This window comes from Mus caroli, unplaced genomic scaffold (genome assembly GCF_978045245.1).
Source record: "Mus caroli unplaced genomic scaffold, Mus_caroli_1 scaffold_11, whole genome shotgun sequence".
NCBI classification, from domain to species: Eukaryota; Metazoa; Chordata; class Mammalia; order Rodentia; family Muridae; genus Mus; species Mus caroli.
In genome coordinates this window covers 118,102,118-118,123,358 of record NW_028227266.1, presented here as the reverse complement: position 1 = coordinate 118,123,358, position 21,241 = coordinate 118,102,118, and the positions used below count along the sequence as shown (strand labels likewise).

Here is a 21,241-nt window from a genome sequence, read left to right as displayed (position 1 = left end):
TGCAGAAATAGAAACCCTGACTAAGACAAGGAGTGCTTTCAGTATATAAGACAGGTTTTTTTGAAGGCACAAGGGTACCTCACATAGCCGTTTACATACTTGCCTTAACTAATTCTGGCCCCAAGACTGGCCACTTGTGTGCCTAGAGTAGAATATGGCCCTCTCAGCATTCCCAGGTCACCTTCTCCACCCCATTGTGACACCGTCTCCCCAGCTACCAATGGAACCCTAGGGTTCTGCTTCCAAGGATATGGTTGGGTCTGGATACCAGTCAGGTGGGTCCTGTCTCCAGGGAGGAGGGACTGGGGGTTCATGTAGAAGGTGATAATTATGATGACAGCTTGTGACTGTGGGGCCACATTCTCCATATGGCACATGTGGACAGGAACGTGCCTGGGCCTGTTCAGCTGTGGGAACCCTATGGGAAGAGCAGGCTGTCCTCAAGGGAATTGTGAGTTCTCAGGTATGGCGCACAGTTGTTTCCTGTGTGCAGGTAGAGTGCTGACTTCTCTTTTTCTAGCAGGACCTTTGAGGTCAGTGGAGGGCAGTGTGGTCAGCACCCTTGCTGACTGCCAGCCAGTTCCCATGGATATTCAGTGCAGGTAGAGCTGCTTGGGGACCTCACAGATGACTTGGGGGCACACAGGGGCCTTGCTGACTGCTAGTCCCTGTGGGTTTTTTGAGTAGTGCTAAATTAACCAGGCTTGCCTTGAAATCATCTTGTACCTAGATAGGCCTTGAACTTGTGATCCTCCTGCCTCAGCCTTATAAGTAGATGGAATTACAGGCCTATAGTGCTAGGCCCAGCTTCCTTCTTTTACTTTGGCCTTAATTTTTATTGTCTTTGTGACCTTCCTTGAATTTATTGGTTAATTTTCTCTCACTTTTTATAATGAGACTTAGTTGATCAATATTCAGCCTATACTTTTCTATTAAAATCAGATAAAGCTATACATTCTCCACAAATTACAACTTTTCAAACACCCATACATTTGCTACTTTACTGCTATCACTCATAAATACTTTAATTTTCTATGATTTCTTTGGTGTGTAAGGCACTTATAAGTTTCTTTCCTTAAAAATACATTGATGTTTCTTCTTACCCTCACTTCACACTCATGGTCTAGAAGACTCAGTGCCATAGTTACAATGTTACTCCTTCTCTACTGATCTAAATATTTGATACAGTCTCAATCAAAGCTCAGCAAATTGTTCTGTGGCTATAACAAGCATGCCCTGAAGTTAATGTTTGGGTGACCAAGTGGCCACCATAACCATGAGGAAGTAGATTGAATGTGTGTGTGTGTGTGTGTGTGTGTGTGTGTGGTGTGCCAGAGTGCTTGTTCACACATTCGCTTCAAGACATCAGGATTTGCAGTAAAACTAGCACAATTTTGATACCACAGCACAATTGAGAAAGCACAGCACAGATCCAAGAAACAGAGCAGAGCTCAGCACCAGGTTCGCACAGAGAAAGCCAACTGAGCAAAGGGGCAAAAGTCACTTAGTATAGAAAGTGAATGTGCTACATAATACCTGGCCATCTATAGGGAAAAAAATAATCTAGATGCACCCACCTTTTACAAAAATGAACTCAAATCAGACCCTAGACTTAAGTGTGAAACAACACAATAAAACTTCTAGAAGAAAATCAGCAGGAAACCTCAGTGGCCTAGGTTTGGCAATGAAATTTTTAGCTGTAATGCCAAAAGCAAGACCTCAGGAAGAAAAAGAATAGGTATGTTGAAGCTTGCCTGCTCTGTGGAGACCCCCATTAGAAGGATGAAAGGTCAGAGGTGAGGAATATTTGCAAAGGTCTGTGATAAGGACTTACATTTAAACTACAGGTTTTGAAATAGGCAGACATAGCTGGGGAAGTGGCTCAGGGGTTAAAAGTAAGTTCTGCTCTTGTTCCAAAACCCAGTTCCCAGCATCTGTGTCAGATGACTCACAACCACATGTAATTCCAGGGGTCAGTTTGACTGTCTCCTTCTGGACTCCATGGGAACCAGTGCTCATGAGCATTTACCAACACACACACAAATTAAAATGGATAAAAGTGAATCTTTAAAAATGTCTGGTAACTGTAGCCCAGTCATTGAAACATTTGTCCAACATGTAGACGACCCTGAGATGAAAATATAGATATAGAGATAGGTAGTTAAGTGGGTGGGTAGGTAGTAGGTAGATAGATAGATAGATACTTAGGCACAAGAAGAGCAGTCTTACAAGGAGGAAGATAGCAGATAAGAAGGTGTGGTTGCAACACTGCTCTTCACCTATCCAGAACAGCTGAAATAAAGTGATCTGATTATAGCAGTTCCAGGAAAGGTCACAGGGCAGACAGAATTCTCATTCATCGCTGGTGGAGATGCAGAATCATATGGGAGACAGTTGGCAGCCTTTTACAAAGCTAATCATACTCTTAGCACATGACCCATCAGCCCTAGTATCATCCATGCCCCTGAGGTTTGCCCAGCTGTTTAGAAAATTTAAGTCCACAGAAGAGCTTCCATCGAAATGTTTATAGTGGCCTGCTTCACAGTTGCCAAACAACTAGAAAGTCCTTCAGTAGGTGAATAGGTAGATGGGCTGTGCACATGCAGTCAAGAAAGTACTTTTGAGTGACTCTTTTTTTTTTTTTTTGGTTCTTTTTTGAGACAGGGTTTCTCTGTGTAGCCCTGGTTGTCCTGGAACTCACTCTGTAGACCAGGCTGGCCTCGTACTCGGAAATCCACCTGCTTCTGCCTCCCAAGTGCTGGGATTAAAGGCATGCGCCACCACTTCCTGGCATTTGAATGACTTTTTAAAACTACTATTAGGCAGCCATGTTGATGAGACTACACAGCCTCTGCATTGTACAATCTTCCCCTTCCCTTCTGCTACAGCCGTGAGCCTCCTGGCGTGGGAGTTGTGATGCCCATGCGTCAGTTTGGGGCTGAGCATGACACAGTCAGTGGTTCCTCTGCATTGTGGCTAGTTGTGGTTTTCTGTAAAGGACACCTGTAGATATGCTAAGAGACAGCTCATGGGGCTGACAAAGAACTACAGATAACTAAGGCATGCTGAGATCGGGAGAAAAACATGTCTTCCCCAAGGAAGGGTGGCCACATTGGTTTATCCAATACCAAATGCTCAGCCCTGAAATCATACACATACATGTGCTAAGTGACACTATATTGACTGTGTAGGTTGTATTAATATATTTAGGGGTGTGTGTGTGTGTATAACAACTAAAGAAAGAGAGGCCATGAGTATGAGAGAGCAAGGCAGGGCACATGGGGAGTTTTTTTTTGGGGGGGGGGAAGGATGGGGGAAATAAAGTACTTATATTTTAATTTAAAAAGGGCTATTAAGGAGCAAGCATGAATGAACATGAAAAATGGACATTACTGAAAGGAAAGAAAGGCAGAATGCTGTGTGGTCTCAGCTTATGTTCTGGGAACAGTAAAGTCCCTATAGCAAGGTGACAAATGGCTCATAGGGCTCCTGAAGAGAGGATTGTCAGACGTGGAGCAGGTCCTTAGGCAGGGGAACTTTTATACTTTGGAATGGTAGTTACCCTCAGTGGTTGCTGAAGCCCAGAGAGTTGTGCAGTGTAGAGAGTCAGCCAGACAAACCCTAAACCCCACTTAGGATACAAGGTCTTGGGGACCCTGGGGTCGAATGTGTCAAATGAACTTAACTGTTATAAATGTATGAATATGCATTCAGATTTTAAACCCTGCTGCTAACATGTTCCTTATATGTGTTCTCTTGAGTGTAATTGTGTGTGTGTGTGTGTGTGTGTGTGTGATGTGTAAATTGAAAGTAAAAGTAAAAGAGACTACTTAGGAAGATGATGGGTCCCTGGGAGGGGGACATAGGAAGATGAAACAAAGGATAAAGGGTAATGGAGACTGAGCTAAGTATATTATGTGTATGTGTGTATGTGTATGTAGTACATACATGTTTGTGTTGCATGTATGTATGTATATGTTGTATATTTATATGTAGTATATATATTAATATGATGTATATGTAGTATATATGTATATGTAGTATATGTATATATATATGTGTGTATATATATATATATATATATATGTATATATATATATATATATGCACCTGTTTTTTGCCTCCCAAATTATGGGATTAAAGGCATGCGCTGCCACATCTGGCCCCTGAAGGTTCTTTATCTTTTGTCATTTATAAAATAAATGCATATGTGTAAGTATGAAAATGTCATAATGAGCCTTGTCATTTTGTACACTAAATGTAATAGTACACTAATTTTTACTAATGTGTATGTGAACATATATGTGGGTCCTATGGAGGTGGAATAGGGCATCAGACCCCTTGGAGCAGGAGCTACTGGTGGTTGTGAGCTGTCTGGTATGGGTACTAACCTTGGGTCCTCTACAAGAGCACTACACACTCTTACGTCCAAGGGCCTAAATACAATAATCTTAAAAAAGAATCTCTATGTCTATACCTTGAAATTCTCTGAAGCTTAACTTATTGCTTGGTACATTATTAAATTCCATGAATCCTCTAAGCAGGTTTGAGGAAAACATATATTTTCTAGTTGCTAGTTGCAGAATTTTATAAATGACAATAGATAAAGGGCCCTTCAGGGGCCAGATGTGGTGACTCCTGCCTTTAATCCCAGTCCTTGGGAGGCAAAAGCAGGCAGATCTACGAGTTCTAGGTCAGCCTGGTCTACATAGTGAGTTCCAGGATGGGTGGGGCTACATAGAGAGACCTTGTCTCAAAAAAGAAAAAAAAATGAACTTGTGTGTGTGTGTGTGTGTGTGTGTGTGTGTGTGTTCAGGTATGTGCATATGTAGGGTGGAAGGTGTCAGATAGTACTCCTTACTGCTTCCCATCAGTTGGCTTTGAGTCAGAGTCTCTCTGCATTTGGGACTCTCATTTTTTCTTTACCTAGACCAATCTCAGCAATCTTCCTGTCCCACCCCTCTTATATTTGGGGTGCAAGCATGCATGCCTGGCCTGGCCTGTGGGTGCTAGGCTCCCAACTCCAGTGTTTGTGATTGGGTAGCAAGCGCTCAAAACCATGGAAGCTTTCCAGTGTTGCCCTCCACACACCCATTTTTTTGAGGTAGAGTCTGAGGTTATTATAGTCAAGGCTAGCCTTAGACTTTGGCTTGTTATATAGCCAAGGCTAGCCTTAGACTTGGGATCCTCCCACTTCCAAGTTTTGGGGTGACAGGCATATACACCAGCGCAGGTGGCAGGACAAAGCTGCTGAGCAGTATTCGTCCATATTGTCGCTAAATCTATGCATAGTTTACCCCTGGGAGGCGTTGCATTAGGGCCTGCAGTGGTAGCTCAGTGGCTGATCGTGGATACAGCTGGTAGAGGATCCAAGTTCTGTTCCTGGCTGCACGCTGAGAAGCACACAGCCCAGCTCCAGGGCAGCCCACACCTGCCGTGGCCACTAAGGGCAGCTGCACTCACCTAAGAGGTCTATCCACAGACACACACATGTATGCACGGTTAAAAATCAGTCTGAAGTATTGGAGCTGTTTCTACCCACCCCTTGGTGTTTGAAGTATCTGGAGGCTTTAAGTAGGCTCAGAGATTTTTGGTTGGTTGGTTTTGCAGTTAGGGTTTCTCTGTGTAGCTCTGGCTGTCCTGGAAACCCACTCTGTACGCCAGGCTGGCCTTGAGCTCAGAGAGCCGCCTGCCTTTGTCTCCTGAGTGCTGGGATTAAAGGTGTGTGCCACCACTGCCTGGCTAAGGCTCAGATATTTTAAAGATTTCCAGGTTTTGTGTTCTGAAACTTTTATTGTTAGATAGTAGGCCTCTCTAGTCCTAGTGATGTCAAAATTTGACGTGTTAAAAATGATGTACATATTATGTAAATGAGTGTTTGCCTATCTGTGTACCGTGTGTGTGCCATGCCCACAGAGGTCAGGCGAAGGCATCAGCTCTCCTGGGAGTGGAGTTATACACAGTTGCAAGCTGCCATGTGGATGTTAGGAATCAAAGCTGAGGCTGCAGTCCTGTTAACCTCTGAGCCATTTCTCTGGTCCCCTAAAGGCTTATCTTGTTTGCTGATGAGTTAGCTCTGCCTGCTTTGTTTGGTTTCTATACAGAACACAACTTTCCCCATCCCTTTACTCTGCCTTAATTTTTTTTGTCCTTGTGTCTTAAGTGTGTCTTCTTATAGGGTGACCAAATTGTCATCCATTTCAAGACACTTTCGAGAAGAGGAGAGGACCAAGGTTGAGTCCCTACACCAGCCCAGAAGTCACAAACAAGGTATGCTCCAAGCACACTGGGAAGTGCTCACGACCCTTTTAAAATAGAACATGGATTTGATATTTCTTTTTATTTTGTACTTATTTTATTAAAATTCTAATTAATGCATACTAATTATATGTCTTTGTAGAATACAGTATAGCACTTAAATGCACATATGCAACAGGTAAGGTCAGATCAGTCATGTCTGCTAGCACAGACAGCCATCATTTCTTAGCACTGGGAACATTCGAAATGCTCATGGCTACTTTGAAATATTTCATTGTTGACCACCACAGTTATTCTGATGTACGGTGGAGCACTAGACTATATTATCTTTCTGTTCAACTGCACCTTCTATTCCTATTAACTATTATCCCCCCATCCCTGCCTGTGCCCCCCCAAGGCTCTGGTACCCCCTGCTTGATTCTTTATTGCTTTGAGATAAGCGTTGTCTTTCACACACACGTGAGAGCACCTGTTTGTCTGTGTGCATCTGACTTCTCTTCTATCCATGTTTCTGCCAATGACAAAGTGTTGGTCTTTAATGTCTGAATAATATTTTATTGTGCATATATAGATAGAATAGACAGATGAGATATAAATTATAGATGACAGGTAGACAGATAAATTACAGATAGATGGTAGGTAAATGATTGATCGATGGTAAATAGATACAGATAGGTGATGAGTAGTAGATAGATGATAGACACGATAGATGATAGATAGATAGATAGATAGATAGATAGATAGATAGATAGATAGACAGACAGACAGGCAGGTCACCTGGGTCACTGTGACCAAGTAGCTGACAGAAACAACTTGGAGGAAGAGAGGTTTATTTTGTCTCGGGATTGGAGACCTCCTAGTCCCCTGTGGTGAGAAAGTCATAATGGAATTCATGTCCACAGGAACTAACAGATCACAGAGCCATGAGCCAGCAGCAGAGAGCAGCTAGAACCAGGGGCCAGGCTGCAACTTTCCAATACATGAGCCTGCTGACACCATTGCACCAGCGGGGCCCAACTCTCGAAGGAGCCACAGTCCCCAGAAACAGCACAACTTTCTAACTTGTGGCAATGTGTTTTGACTCATTTTTCCAGTTGTGCTTACTGAATTCATTTTGTTTCTTCTTCCCTTGATTCTTTTCTGAATTGAAATTGCTTTCCTTTGGTTTATAGTTTTCTGCCTACTGATGTGAATATTAAATCCGTATTGTACAAGAGTAGTCGCAAAGCTTTCATCCCTTGTCCTGAATGCTTTCTCAAGCACAGAAAGCTCTGAAAAATATCTGTCTTTTCCCCTCCCAACTTACACACACACACACACACACACACACACACACACACACACACACACACAGAAGAGGTCATTGAATCCTCTGGAGCTAGAATTCCAGATGGCTGTGAGCTGCCTGATATGAGTGCTGGGAACTGAACTCCAGAGTATTGAGCCGTGTCTCCACCCCAACCACTGTCTTCCTCCCCACTCCATCTTTTGACAGTCCCCTAATTACTTAAAACAGTCTATGTGTGGAAGTTTTGTACTGGCTTGACATTTTGGTGACCCGTGTCTGCATCTCAGGCTGCCCCCCCCCACACACACACACACACTTCGTGCTCTTTCCTAAGTTCCCCAGCTGAGGCAGCTCACTGTGGTGATTTCTTGGCTCTCAGGTGGCTGTACCCATCCGTACTCTACTCTGTTTCCTCATTTGTCACTCCAGGCTGGCTGTACGCTCCATTCTTCTCTGGTCTCTTTGGAGACTTGGAGGCTGTGCGTTTGCCTCTCCAGCTAACACTATTCCTTCCCCTAGGGCCCAGGGCTTAATGGCAAGGTGTCTAGACACAGGTTCCTCCCATTGTGCTTGAGAGAAGGGTTGGGTTTCTTGGATATATTGATTTATGTTTTTGGAGTTTAAGAAAATATGTTTTTTTCTTTTTTTTGGGGGGGGGGTTCGAGACAGGGTTTCTCTGTGTAGCCCTGGCTGTCCTGGAACTCACTTTGTAGACCAGGTTGGCCTCAAACTCAGAAATCTGCCTGCCTCTGCCTAGGATTAAAGGCGTGTGCCACCACTGCCTGGCTACGTTGTTTCTATATACTAATACATACATTATTATTTTTCTCATCCATTTCTCTTGCGAGTTTCTGTTTAGACCTGGGCTAACCTTCCACCTACCAAGTCTTTCCACCTGCTCAGCTCTCAGCTACACACTTCAGCTCACTAACACTCCACACTGAATCTGTTTGATTAACTTTCCACTTCCTATCTTTATTTCTAACAACCTTTTACCCCTTCTTATGCTGAGAAGCTCACTGTCTGTATCTGTGAGTTTCCTGGCAGTCTCATAGTGCCTGCCTCCTCAGACCACAATTTGAGAATCTCTCAGGCTCGCTTGCAGAAAGTTTGCACAGAGAGGGGAGCCAAAGAGTTCCCAACCCATGGCCTCTTTAGCACTACTGAGGGGTTTTGGCTCACAAGACAGATTTGGCTGTGTCTGCTCCTTACTGCTGCCAAACTATATCCTAGATACTGCTTACAGCCCCCCTGCCCTCTCCTGCTGCTTCACTTTGGGTCCAAGTTACATCTGTCTCCTTGAGTGTTCTACATTCCAGCTTCTGGCTTCTAAGCTTTATGGCTAAGTCTCCAAGTCTCTCTGCCTTTGGCCTGGGCCTTTACCATTCATGACTTGGGTGTTTATTTTATGCCACAATTTGTTTACTTACTTGAAGGAGGGGTCCTCTGAGTCCTCTGCCAACTTTGAAATTCCAGAGATGCCTCAGATGTGTGAACAGTTTGTTATGAGGAAGCTGTCAGAGAGCTCCTGGCATTCGTGCAGGAAAACATTCTCTAAAACATCCAAAGTGTCCAATGCACTAAAAATGGGGGGGGGGGTGTTGAGCCAGGAGGAATGATGCAAATAAGACTTTAGAAGGAAAGGGAGGGGCCATGAACTCCAGGTTGACCCAAGGCAGAGGGTCTTTTCTGTCCACTGGCTTCCATACTGGGTCCCGACGGAGGGAAGAGAAGCCGTGACAGGAACTGACCTGCATCCTTTCTTTGAACAGATGAAGGAAGAACAGAACCACAAGACAGCGTTCGGATCCCAGAATTCCAGGGACACACACCGGCATGAGATTTCCTTTCCCTCGCAGAACTGGTCCTTGGAGATGCTGCTACGCAGATTGAAGGCCATAGATGCCAGGAGGGATGACAAGTTTGCCAGCGTTATGGGTGCCATTGGGGAGTTTGGCACATTCCAGTGGAGGCTGGTGGTCCTCACCTTCATCCCCAGCATGCTGTCAACCTTCTTCATGTTCTCTCATCACTTCTTGCTCACAGCTCAGAGGCCCTACTGTAACACCAGCTGGATCCTGGAAGTGGGCCCCAATCTCACAGAGGATGAGCAGCTGAACCTGACCCTGCCCCGAGCATCCAATGGCAGCTTCCTGACCTGCCTCATGTATATACCCGTGCCATGGGACCTAGACTCTATCATCCACTTTGGCCTCAATTATACAGAAACATGCAAATTCGGGTGGATCTACCCTTTCGCTAACACGCGTTCTCTGATCAATGAGGTATGCTTTTCTTTTGTATTGTCTTGAACACAGCTACCCGAGAGACTCGGCACAGACAGCTGGCACTTGGTCTGAGCACATTCTGCAGAGGGGAAGAAGTTAGGGTCCTTGTTCCCTAGCCCTGGGTCCTGATTTTCTTTCTTTCTTTTTTTTTTTTTTTTAAGATTTATTTATTTATTATATGTAAGTACACTGTAGCTGTCTTCAGACACTCCAGAAGAGGGCGCCAGATCTCGTTACGGATGGTTGTGAGCCACCATGTGGTTGCTGGGATTTGAACTCTGGACCTTCAGAAGAGCAGTCGGGTGCTCTTACCCACTGAGCCATCTCACCAGCCTGGGTCCTGATTTTCTTAAGCCAGGAAATGAGCATGCATTTTGGCTTAGAGCCAGGCTTGTCACCTGACCAGAGGATTTCTTCTCAGGACAGAGAATTGCCATGGCTCTGGGCTTTTGGTCAAGGGAAGACCCTTAAGCTGAGGGCCCTAGGGATGGAGGCACAAGTGGCTGTGTGCAGCTGTGTGTGGGTGTGTGTGTTTGCTCTGTCCATCTGTATTCTATCCAGCATCTGGCAGTCCTGGATTAAGGCAGCAGAGGCATGAGGCACAGGAGATAGGTCAAGAGGTAACTGAGCAGAATGCGTAGAAGCTAGAGATGGAAAAGAAAAAGCTTGTTGGGTATTCTCACAGGGCTTCATACCCTGAGGTGAGGCCTGAGCCCTTTTCAGCACAGATCTCTCTGTGGGAAGCGGGGATACCAGGAACAGTGTGTATGCCTGTGTGTAATGTGCTCAGTCAGTCTCCTGTCTGCACCACCCCTCCACTTCCTCTCTCCATGTTTTGCTACAGGGTCTACCAGGTGTTGGACAGGGTCCTGGGGTAGCGGAATGAGGCCTAAAATGATCTTTCTCTGAGTGTCAACTGCCTAAGGCAGAGGTTCTCAACCTGTGGGACATGACCCTTTCACAGGGGTGGCACATCAGACATTTATATTAAAATCCATAATATCAAGATTACAGCTATGAAGTAGCAAAATAGTGTTACGGTTGGGGTCCCCACCATGTGAGGAACTGTGTTAAAGGGTCACAGCATTAGGAAGGTTGAGAACCACTGGCCTAATATTTCCCCTCTGGGCCAAGCTCATTCTCTCTGTTCCCAAAAGGCTACGTCCATGTGGAGGCCATGATCAGTGCCTTTGTCTAACCTGCAGTTTGACCTGGTATGTGGCAACGAACCAAACAAGGAAAATGGGCAGACTGTGTTCCTGTCAGGCATCTTGACAGGGTCTCTTCTCTTCGGGTTCTTAAGTGACAAGTGAGTCTCCCGGAGTTCCCTCTGATCCTGGGACACTCTGCCTCCTCCTCAGGTGCTCAGAGTCTCAGGCTGGGGGAGGAAAATGAAGGGACTCTCCAAAGCCCTGTGGTAACACAGAGGCTGGCCCAGGTGCGTAGCCACGTAACCACTGCTGTCCGGGGAGGCGTGGCTTGGTGGCGTCTTCTCCTCACTCCCCTGCAGGTTGGGCCGCTATCCAATCATCCTGCTGTCGCTGCTGGGGTTCCTCATCTTTGGCTTCGGAACAGCCTTTGTGAGCAGCTTTTATCAATATCTGTTCTTCCGCTTTTTTGTGGCCCAGGCCTCCGTGGGCTACGCCATCTGCAGTGTATCTTTAGGTGATTGGATCTCAAGGGGGCGCGGTGGGACAGAAACTGATAGAGTTCAGGAGGGAGCAGGGGGCAGATCTACCTGGGAGGGACAGCCTAACAGGAGCCTAAGGGGAGGCAATGGGCCACCAAGCTCAGTGGGGAGGGAGTAACCGGCACCACTCCTAGTTGCCTGAACGAGTGAGGGACTCAGAAGGGAGTGTTCCCAACCCTCATCCACACAGCCATCTCCTGTGCCCTGCATAACCCGCTTCATGCTCCTTCTGGACCCTGCACCTTGGACCCAAGATGCGCTTGGCTCATTTCATCCTGAGCCTCAGAAAGTTTAGCCAGCTTGTTCGGGGCCGCAGAACAAGGAAGAGCTGGGGTTTTTACTCAGGTCTATGTGATGCTAACACCTTCAGCGCATATATACCCAGGCCTAGAACCAAACGGCTGTGACCCCTTATTTTCTTGGGGCTTCCTGGCGCCTCTTCTCATGAGAAACCAGCCAGACCACAGACAAGGGGAACTGACTGTCCGTAGAACCTTAGGCCATGGAGATCAAAGCATTAACACACTCCAAGACAAGTGGTTCCTTGTCTTAGCACACGTCAGACCGTGCAAGATGCCCTGTGCTGACCTCTCCTTATGAGAGGCACTGCTTAGGCAGGAGCTTTATAAGGAATGGTGAGGGTAGAAAAAAAAATGAAGGGTGAACGGGAGCTGAAGAGATGCATCAAGGCATAGGATATGTACCAGGGGATGCAGGGACAACCTAGCTCTGAGGGTTGTCTAAAAATCTATAACAGGCAGAAGAAACTTTGTCTAGCCTGAGTTGTCGAGGGCAGGGGAGGCCCGCCTGGGGACTGTGACCTGACCGCAGCTCTGTCCTCATGTTCTCTGCACAGTCATGGAGTGGCTGGTGGGCGAGCACCGCGCTCAAGCCGTCATCCTCCAGCACTGCTTCCTCACCATAGGGTTCATATTCCTGACCGGACTCGCTTACAAAGTCGTTCACTGGAGATTGCTGTGCCTGCTGGGCGGCATGCCCATGTTTCCCCTTATCTGCAATATCTGGTGAGCAGTCCATTTCAAGGCCTCCTCCGGGTGGGTCTCATGGGAAATGGAGGGGGCCGTGGACGTCTGGGAGCTGGGGGGTGGGGAGACACACAGAGGCCCTCAGAGAAGTACGTGAAAGAGATGCCAGAGAGGTGGGCAGAACAGTGGATTAACAAAGCTCCAAAGACAGGCAAAGGTCAGGGCTGATGAGGTCAGGACTGACGAGGTAAGATGGGAAATTGCAGGATGGCCTTGGTCACCTTGTGGAGGTGACATTACTGCAGGAGGACCTGAACCAAGGCCCATGAACTGGCGCTGAGTGATGGAGTAATCCCAGGAAATGACCCTTGGGGTGGGGGTAGGGGAACAGAAAGGGCCTTTTGTGGTCAGCTGAGGCATGTTCGAGCGATATGCTGTTTCTAAACGTAGGGAGCCCTAGGACAGGAGTGTCAGAGGGGGGAACTGTGAAGGCTCGGTCACATAGTTAAGTTTGGAGGAACAAGGAGGTGGGAACAACCCTGTGCTGGCTGTGTCCGAGGAGAGATGAGGGAGGGCTGAGAGGGGGGTATGGGGGAAAGAATGAACTTAATATCTTGACAGGCTCACATTTTGTTTTTACAATTCTGGTGGCCATCAGGAAGCAGAATGGAGGCTCCAGAGGGTAGAGATAGTACACGTGAGAAACACGTGATCTATAATTATGTGATCTACGTGATCTATGTAATCTACGTAAGAAACACAGGTAATAGGCTAGGACCTGGGGTTTATATCCCAGCCTGCCTGGCTTCAAAGCCCCTGATCGAGCGTAACGCCCGTACCATACATAGGCTACATATAAGGGGTGAGATGATGAGTCCCAACACGGGGCATTGAATTGCCGCCATGCAGATGTGAGGACCTAATTTTGGCGCCTAGCATTCATGTAGAAGCCAAATGTGGGACTACACACTTTTAATCCCAGCAATGGGGAGACAGAGCCAGGAAGACCCTTGGGCTCACTGATCAGCCGATCTAGCATCATTGGTTAGTCCTATTGAGAGAACCTGTTTCAAAAAATATGCTGACTGGTTCCTGAGGAATGATACCTAAGGTTGACCTCTCACTTCTGTATGCTTACACACACACACACACACACACACACACACGTACAGCCTGTAGGTATGTGTATCTGTATACACATGAACATGTATAGACACACCCTCACATACAACCGCCACACAAGTGTTACTAATATAATAGACCAGAAGGTTTGTGGTGACAAGTCCCTAGTTCCTCACTTTTCAGCCTCTGGTTCCTTTCCCAGAATTCCTCACTAAGCTTTTGGCCTTTCTGTTGGCTGTTGTGCATGCTTAGAGTCGATGCCGTCTTCAGCGGGCTGGACTCACTGGAGCACAGAGAGGCTGCTGTATGTATATTTTCCTGCACTTAAACCTGAGGGTTGGCCCACATATGCCACAGCAGCTGTATGGGCTGCGCAGACACCTTCTCAGCAGTTTGATTGCTTATGAGTGTCTGCAGTAACCACCACCTGATGTAGAAAGAATTTTTTCCTTCAACTGCCTTATCCAGCTGTAGTGTAGTCACAAATGCCGGCAGGACAAATCGACAGGCATCGTATTGGCTTAATGAAACAGTAGTATATCTTTCCCACTGGGACTTAGGATTTCCCAAGCCATAAGTTTTTTGTCTGATTACTGTACCAACGTGGAAGTGAGCATTAAGTCCAAGCCGGAGGTAGTTGGTGGCACCTATAACAGCCGTGATACTGTTATACCAACGACCACGCTGATGAGTAGGGCCCAGAAGTGACCAAGATTGTAGGCGATGACAATTCTCTCACAGTGGCCTGTGTGACACCCTCAACAACTATGATCACTCACCAGTAAGGAGAACCTTACAGCTCAGACTTAGCTTGATTTGTTACCAGAACAGTGGTAATAGCCTGCATGCTTCAGAGACCTCTCTGGACAGAGCAGTGGCCCACCCCTGTGTACTTAAGGTTGGAGCTGTCTTACAGAGCTGTCTTCGGTCATTTCTACCTTGTGCTCTCTCTCCTCACTGTACAATCCTTCCCTTGAGTTTCAAGATTTTGAATCCTAGGAGGGGCTTTTCACCAACAATATAATTTGTCCCGTATGCTACCTCAAGACATAAAAAAAAAAAACAAGAAGAACAAAATGCAAGCCAGCATTTCCATCTGTCTTCCCTCTTGTTTGACTTACCTGCCAGATCATAGTCTGTTAGAGAAGACACACACAATCTTCTCCCCTTGGTCACTTCTCCATTGTGGGCAAGTTCCCTTTAGGCATTGACTGCATCCGTGTGCAGACAACTCTCTTACCTGTGTGCTACCTTCACAGTTTACAGCATGCTTTCTAGTCCACTAGTCTTTTGGGAGATATCTCCATGTACGCTTGGTAGACCACAGTCATCAAGGAAGGAATGCTAGCACGTACTGCATGGAGCAAGACGGCCATCGTAGGATTTCTTCCAAGCATGTTTTACCCCGAGTCATCTTTGCTACATTTTGATATATATATATATATATATATATAATAGGTGTGTATCAGTGTGTGGGTGTGTGAACATGTATACAGGTATATGTGGGAGACAGAAGATGTCAGATCCCCTGGAGCTGGAGTTACAGGTGATTGTGAGCCACCTGATGTGGGTGCTGGAAACTGAACTAGAGTCCTCTGTAAAAGCAGTGTGCACTTTAATCACTGAACCCTCTCTGTAGCCCTCTACTGTTTTTATTTCTTCTTTTATTAAAAATTGATTTTTTTCTCACGTAATATATTTTTTAATTAATTTATTTATTATATGTGTATACACTGTAGCTGTCTTCAGACACTCCAGAAGAGGCATCAGATTTTTGTTACGGATGGTTGTGAGCCACCATGTGGTTGCTGGGATTTGAACTCAGGACCTTTGGAAGAGCAGTCGGTGTTCTTAACCACTGAGCCATCTCACCAGCCCCATATCTTTGTTTTTTAACTGAGCCTTGCTCTGTAGCCTTGGCTGGCCTTCTGCTCTTATGGAGTCCAGACTGACCTCAGATCCCGCCACGTGCAGCTCTCGTCTTAGTTTGTCAAGCCCCCATTGTCCCACCCCCTAGGTTGTTTTAAATCCTCTGTATACGCCAGCATTTCTCAGATCCCCGCTCCTGTGTAGTGATGGGTTGGGTAGAACTGGGTGGCTACTGGACTGTGTAACAGCCACATCACCACCTGCAGAGTTAGCTGCTCTACAATCATGGGTTAGGGAATGCTTGCCTTAGTCACCACAGCTATTCTACTTCATGTTGGCGACAATCATGTCAAACCTGAAGGAAACAGCTCCACTATAGTTCTCAGAGAGTGGGCATGAAGGATGACTCTTGGGCATGCCTTCGAGCTAGCAAAGAAGAGCTTAGAGATGATTAGAGCAGGTAAAGAGACCACAGGGCCCAGGAGTCCAGTGGCTGAGTACTGCATCTGAGCAGCACTGGGGCCTGGGGTGGGGAGCAGGTTAGGGAAGACGGGCTGGCTGCCATGCAGGAGCAGAAGGCATCTTGAGGTTGGTGGTGGCCTTCGAGGTTCCTTGGTCACATGTCGATACCAGTGGCATCTCAGCTGGCGAGCCACTGGTCTTTGGGGGCATCCTAGAACTCTGAGGTAAGAGAGAGGTGGGGTCACACAGGGTTCTCCGAGAGTCCCCACGATGGCTGATGGTGAGAGGCAAGGTGGAAGAAGCTAAGAAGGTCCTGTGCTATGCAGCTGAGGTGAACAAGAAGACCATCCCTTTAAGTCTACTCAATGAGGTAAGAGGCTCAGGGCAGGAATGAGGCCAGGGCTGGAGACTGTGGAAACCTCTTCCACCATCCGTCCAGTGGGATCTTAGGCTACTGCTTCAGAATGAGCATAAACCAAGCTGTGCTTGGCAAGGCCAAAAAGTGGCTGGCACTCAGGGAGGGGCAGGTCTTGCCCTGTGTGTGGGAGCAGGGGGCAAGCTGGGGTCTTCTCTGCCTATGGCTGGTCTTATTGTCCTATAGCTACAGATTCCAGGAAAGAAAGTGGCAAAGGCTTCTATCTTGGACTTCTGTACCAATCAGCACCTCTTCAAGGTGGTCTTGGCTATTGGCTGTGTATGGTGAGTCCCTGGGCTGATGGGAAACTCTGGGCGTAGCAGGGAGGTTGGTCAGGGCTAGGTCATGTCTCCCAGTCTCTGTGCCGTTCCTTCACCTCTGCCCCCATCCCTGTCCTTATTCCTGATACTCAATCCTCCGTCCCTTTCTCCCACCTCCTTCCTCCTTCCCTTCCCTCCTCTCCTTGTCCTCCCCTTCCTTTCTCCTGTCTCACTCCCCGTCTCTATCCTTCCTTCCTTCTCTCCATCCTCTTCCCTTCTCTCTCCCCATCCTCTTCCTTTCTCTCTCCCTTGTTCTCTTATGCTTTTTTTTCCTCCAGGTTTACTGTCAGTTACATCAGTTTTACACTGAACTTCAAGATGAACGACTTTGGGCTGGACGTCTACTTCGTGCAAATGGTCCGGAGCATAGTGGCAGTGCCGGCCCGGCTGTGTTGTATCATTCTCCTGGAGTATTTTGGGAGGAAGTGGGCCTTAAACCTGACTCTCTTCCTAGTCACCTCCACGTGTTTGTTTCTCCTTTTCCTCCCCCAAGGTACAGTGTGAGAGGACGGTAGCCCCTTACCTCTCGCTTCTTCACCGTTCTCCTAGTGTCTCTTGTCTTAGCCAGCCAGCTAAGCATGAAGGATTGGCTTCTTGCATGTATCCTCTGCCCTCCTTGAGGAAGCCCCAGCCCCCAAGACCCAAGAAAGGAACTCATGCTATTAAAAGAGAGTTAAGCCTGAGCAGGAGGGCAGGCATCCTCTGTGACCCCCATTCCAATGCACTCCAGAGGCAGACCTCGTAGGTAAATGAGAGTTCGTGGCGGCAGTGATGGTCTTCAGCAGCTCCCCTGAGCCTCGCCTCTCATCTGGAGCCTTTGATTAGCAAGTACCTACTGCTCTCTATGCCCTCTAGGATAAGCAGCTCATGGAAACTGGTCTAGTGGTGACCTGGATCCACAATAGTCCTTGTGCTCAGAGACCTTTCCCAGGGGCTCGCTGCCTGGATCCTGGTACTCAGCACTGTTTCCAATGTCTCAAAGATCTCTGGGCAACAAGCATGGGTCAGTCCGTAGGCCTGGAGTGCCCAGAGCCTCGGTCGGTGCCCAGTAGTGGGGGCTGCTGTGCCTGTCCTCCCTAAGGAGTCCCCTTCTTTCTCCTGAAGCATCTCTCAGCATTCTCCCAGGTGCCAGCAGATATTGATTAGCAACAACAAAATGAATAAACATTTTTAGGCTTCTATAGCTTGATGTTTATCATGATTGGCATTGTTGCTACTGTCAAGTAGAGCACTGAATCAAGCTGACATGTTTACAGATGTGGGCAAGAAACTAGGAATAGGATTCTGAAGAGAAAGGGGCTGAGGGTGGGGGACATAGCTCAGTTGGTGAGGTGCTTGCTACATAAGCATGAAAAACCTGACTTTGGATATCCTGTGCTCATGTAAAAATCCCAGCAGGATAGCACATGCTCTGATCTGAGAAAGGAGACTCTCTGGGGTTTACTACACAGCTAGTCTCACCGAGTCAGCCAGTTCCAGGTTCAATGAGAAACCCTATCTTTAAAAACTTGTTTTTTGTCTGCCTCAAGGCCTGACCTAAGGTCTGTTCCCAGACCTGCCCCAAGTCTGTCCCAAGGCCTGCCCCATACCTGTCCAATTCTCCTATGTAGTAACTTCAGGCCTGGCTGGGTCTATGCAGATAAACTCTCCTCTGGCGGAATGTCTGAGTCTGCTGGCTAGGTGACCAAGTGTAGGGGTGGGCCATTCAGCTGCCTTTGGTAAGGGGCTGAGAGAAGGTTGTAGGGTCCTAAAGGTAGGGTGGCCCAGGACTTAGGGCTGTGCTGTCTTCATTTAGAGCCGAAGTCGCCAATAATCTTGACGCTCATGCTTGCAGAGTTCAGCATGGCTGGCACTGTCTCTATTTTCTTTATCTACACTGCAGAGCTCCTTCCCACAGTCCTCAGGTATGGAGTCTGGTGGGTTGAGGTGGCATGGCGGGGGGGGGGGGGGAACAGTGACAAGGTTGAGTATCACTCAATCATTTGCCAATTGAGCATCAGGAGATGATCGCTATTTAAATGTGGTTTGCATGGATTGCTCTCGTCCAGCTCTCACAAAACAACCAAACCAAACCAAACCAAACCAGACCAAACCAGATACTACCACGGATGATCTTTCATTTGTCAAAACCAAAGACATGAAATACCCATGGTCCAGATCATACATAGCAAGTAGTAAAGCTGGAGTTTGAGCTAAGAGACATCTTAGTTTTTCTTCTTTCCATCTCTGTGATAAAATACCATGGCAAAAGCGATGTAAGGGGGGGAAAAGCAGCTTTTTCTGGCTCCCAATGAAAAGGAGCAGATCATTATGGCGGGGCAGTCAAGGCAGAAGGAGTTTGCAGCAGCTGACCACATTACACCACCATTAGGAAGCAGTGATGTAAAGCAGCATTCTCCACCTGCACAGTCCAGGATCCCAGCCAAGGGAATGGTTCTGCCAGCAGTAGAACCACAGTCTTGCCAACTCAGTTAGCATGACTGACTTCTCATGCTCATAGGCTGGTTTCCCAGGTGATTATAGCTTCTGTCAGATTGACGAAGAATAATAACTTTCATGAGGGACCTGACTCCAGTCTTTGCCCTGTGTTATCTCCCAGTTTGCTTTCCGTTGCTATGATAGACACCATGACAAAAGCAACTTGGGGAGGAAGGGTTTATTTCATCTTACAGGTTTACCTCCATGAGGGAAGTCAGGATAGAGACCTGGGGGCAGGAACTGGATCAAAAGCCATGGTGGAATGCTGCTTACTGGCTTGTTCCTCGTGGATTTTTCAGTTTGCTTTCTCATACACCCCTGAAGCACCTTCCCATGTGCTGTTCAGTGAGCAAGGTCCTCCCACATCAATCATCAACCAAGGCGATGCCCTAAAACTTGCCCACAGGCTGATCTGATGAAGGCATCTTCTCAACCAGAGTTCTCGCTTCCCAAATGATTTTAGCTGTATTGAGTTGACAAGACTAACCAGCCTGCACCAGATGCCTGGAATGTATGTGGGTTTCCCTGAAGTTCTGCCTCTTCCCCTACAGAGCTCCTGGTGATCGAAGCCTTGTCTTTCTGACCCCGGGCTGCGTCCTTATGAGCATGTGCTGTTACAGTGCATGCATGATTAGTAATTCTCTTGCTCTCAATACCCAAGAAGGAGAAATAAGTCAACTAGGTTGGAGAACTAGGTTCTCCAAGGTCACACACTGAAACTGGAAAGAAGTACCGTGTGTGCTTTAAAGCAGCTTCTCCTGCCCATTGCACCCAGACTCTGACCCTAAGAAGTGCTCTAAATCAGTTGTCAACCTCATTTTCAGGTCTACAGGTCTGGGAATGGTGTCTCTAGCCTGGGTAGCTGGAGCCATCTCATCTGTGACCATCTTCAAACAGACCAAAACACAGCTGCCCATCTTCTTCTGTTGTCTGTGTTGCGTATTGGCCTTGTGCTTCTCCTCCCTGGTGCCAGAAACAGGAAGCCAGTCTCTCCGTGACAGCGTAGAGTACAATATAAGGTAGATGTGCAGAGCCTCCTTGTCTCAAGCTCTGGAAATAGAGTGTGTCAGATACTGTCCATCATCATGACAAGAGGACCCATGACATGAGGGTCCTCCTGTTCAAAGCAGTCTCCCCAGATCTTCAGGTTGTGGCCACTTTGCCTGGGTCTAGCTCAAGTTCTTCTCTCTCTCTCTCTCTCTCTCTCTCTCTCTCTCTCTCTCTCTCTCTCTCTCTCTCTCTCTCCTCCCAAAGGGTTTTCTAAAAGATTAAACCTGTCCAGCATGGGACAGGTAGGTACTTGCTGATAAAGATGGTGAGGCCCGCTCCAAAGTTACAGGAAAGAGAAGGGCCAAGCTGGGACTGGGAAATGTAGCAAGCCTGAGCCTGAAGATAGCTCTCCTCCTAGACCATGACCAAGCTTGGCTGGGGACCTAGGTGCGTGAGAAAGCCCCATCTTGTTCAGAGATGTCATGATTAAAGATGTCTCATGACTTTTCTCACCATCTGCAGAGATTCTACTGAGCCCAAGGATAGAAACAAGGATGTTCCCACAGTGATAGCTGAGGAGTCGATGTCTGACGTTGTGGCTGATTCTGAAGTGACAAAAAATGCCACGCTCAATGCTGTGACCTTCAAGCCAGAAGAAAATAGCCTCCTCAACATGACCTTGGAGGTACCCAAGATGGACTTACCAGTCCAGCCCCTTAAGGACCAGCCTCCCTAGAGCATTTTGGATCAGAGGCTGGTATGGGTATGGGGCCACGGATTCATGGCCTCAAGTTCTAGACCCAGTCTGGCATGTGGGATGAGTCTGTCCTCCTCCAAGGTCAGCCCTCGGAATCCCAAAATAGTCCCTTCTGAAGGAGGTGCTGACTTGTGATTCACTCCAATAAAATATCATGTTGGTCTTGAGATATCCAGGTCAAAGTTTTCTGTGTCATGACAACCCAGAGGTTGTAGCCTAGACAGGTATGGGGTGGTAGTCAGGTAGACAACTGAGGTTTTTCAGGAGCTTTGGCTAAATTCTCAGGGACAGCAGCTAACTCTCTGGATGGAGTGGTTG

At 47.2% G+C, this 21,241-nt stretch overlaps 1 protein-coding gene across 6 annotated transcripts; it reads left to right on the top strand.

Moving 5' to 3' along the window:
* Nucleotides 1-242: 242 nt before the first annotated feature.
* Slc22a14 (solute carrier family 22 member 14) lies at nt 243-21,016 on the top strand. 6 transcript variants are annotated; one of them, XM_021172262.2, is made up of 13 exons: nt 296-463; nt 6,179-6,270; nt 9,319-9,484; nt 9,593-9,831; nt 11,040-11,143; nt 11,345-11,499; nt 12,381-12,549; nt 16,213-16,333; nt 16,565-16,662; nt 16,977-17,191; nt 18,494-18,602; nt 20,001-20,195; nt 20,689-21,016. In XM_021172262.2, the coding sequence occupies exons 3-13, from the start codon at nt 9,319-9,321 to the stop codon at nt 20,900-20,902; spliced, it is 1,785 nt and encodes a 594-aa protein (XP_021027921.1). In that variant the 5' UTR covers nt 296-463; nt 6,179-6,270; the 3' UTR covers nt 20,903-21,016. The 6 variants fall into 6 exon arrangements, with proteins under 6 accessions (XP_021027917.1, XP_021027921.1, XP_021027919.1 ...); XM_021172258.2 differs by lacking the exon at nt 296-463 and adding an exon at nt 243-275 and having other exon boundaries at nt 9,319-9,831; XM_021172260.2 differs by having other exon boundaries at nt 296-451; nt 9,319-9,831.
* Nucleotides 21,017-21,241: the final 225 nt, after the last annotated feature.

Coding starts and splice junctions, on each gene's coding strand:
- Slc22a14 (XM_021172258.2), top strand. CDS start 9,319: ATGAAGGAAGAACAGAACCACAAGACAGCGTTCGGATCCCAGAATTCC. Junction 12,550..16,212: donor CCCCTTATCTGCAATATCTG/GTGAGCAGTCCA, acceptor GGGGTCACACAG/GGTTCTCCGAGAGTCCCCAC. Junction 17,192..18,493: donor TCTCCTTTTCCTCCCCCAAG/GTACAGTGTGAG, acceptor GTCTTCATTTAG/AGCCGAAGTCGCCAATAATC.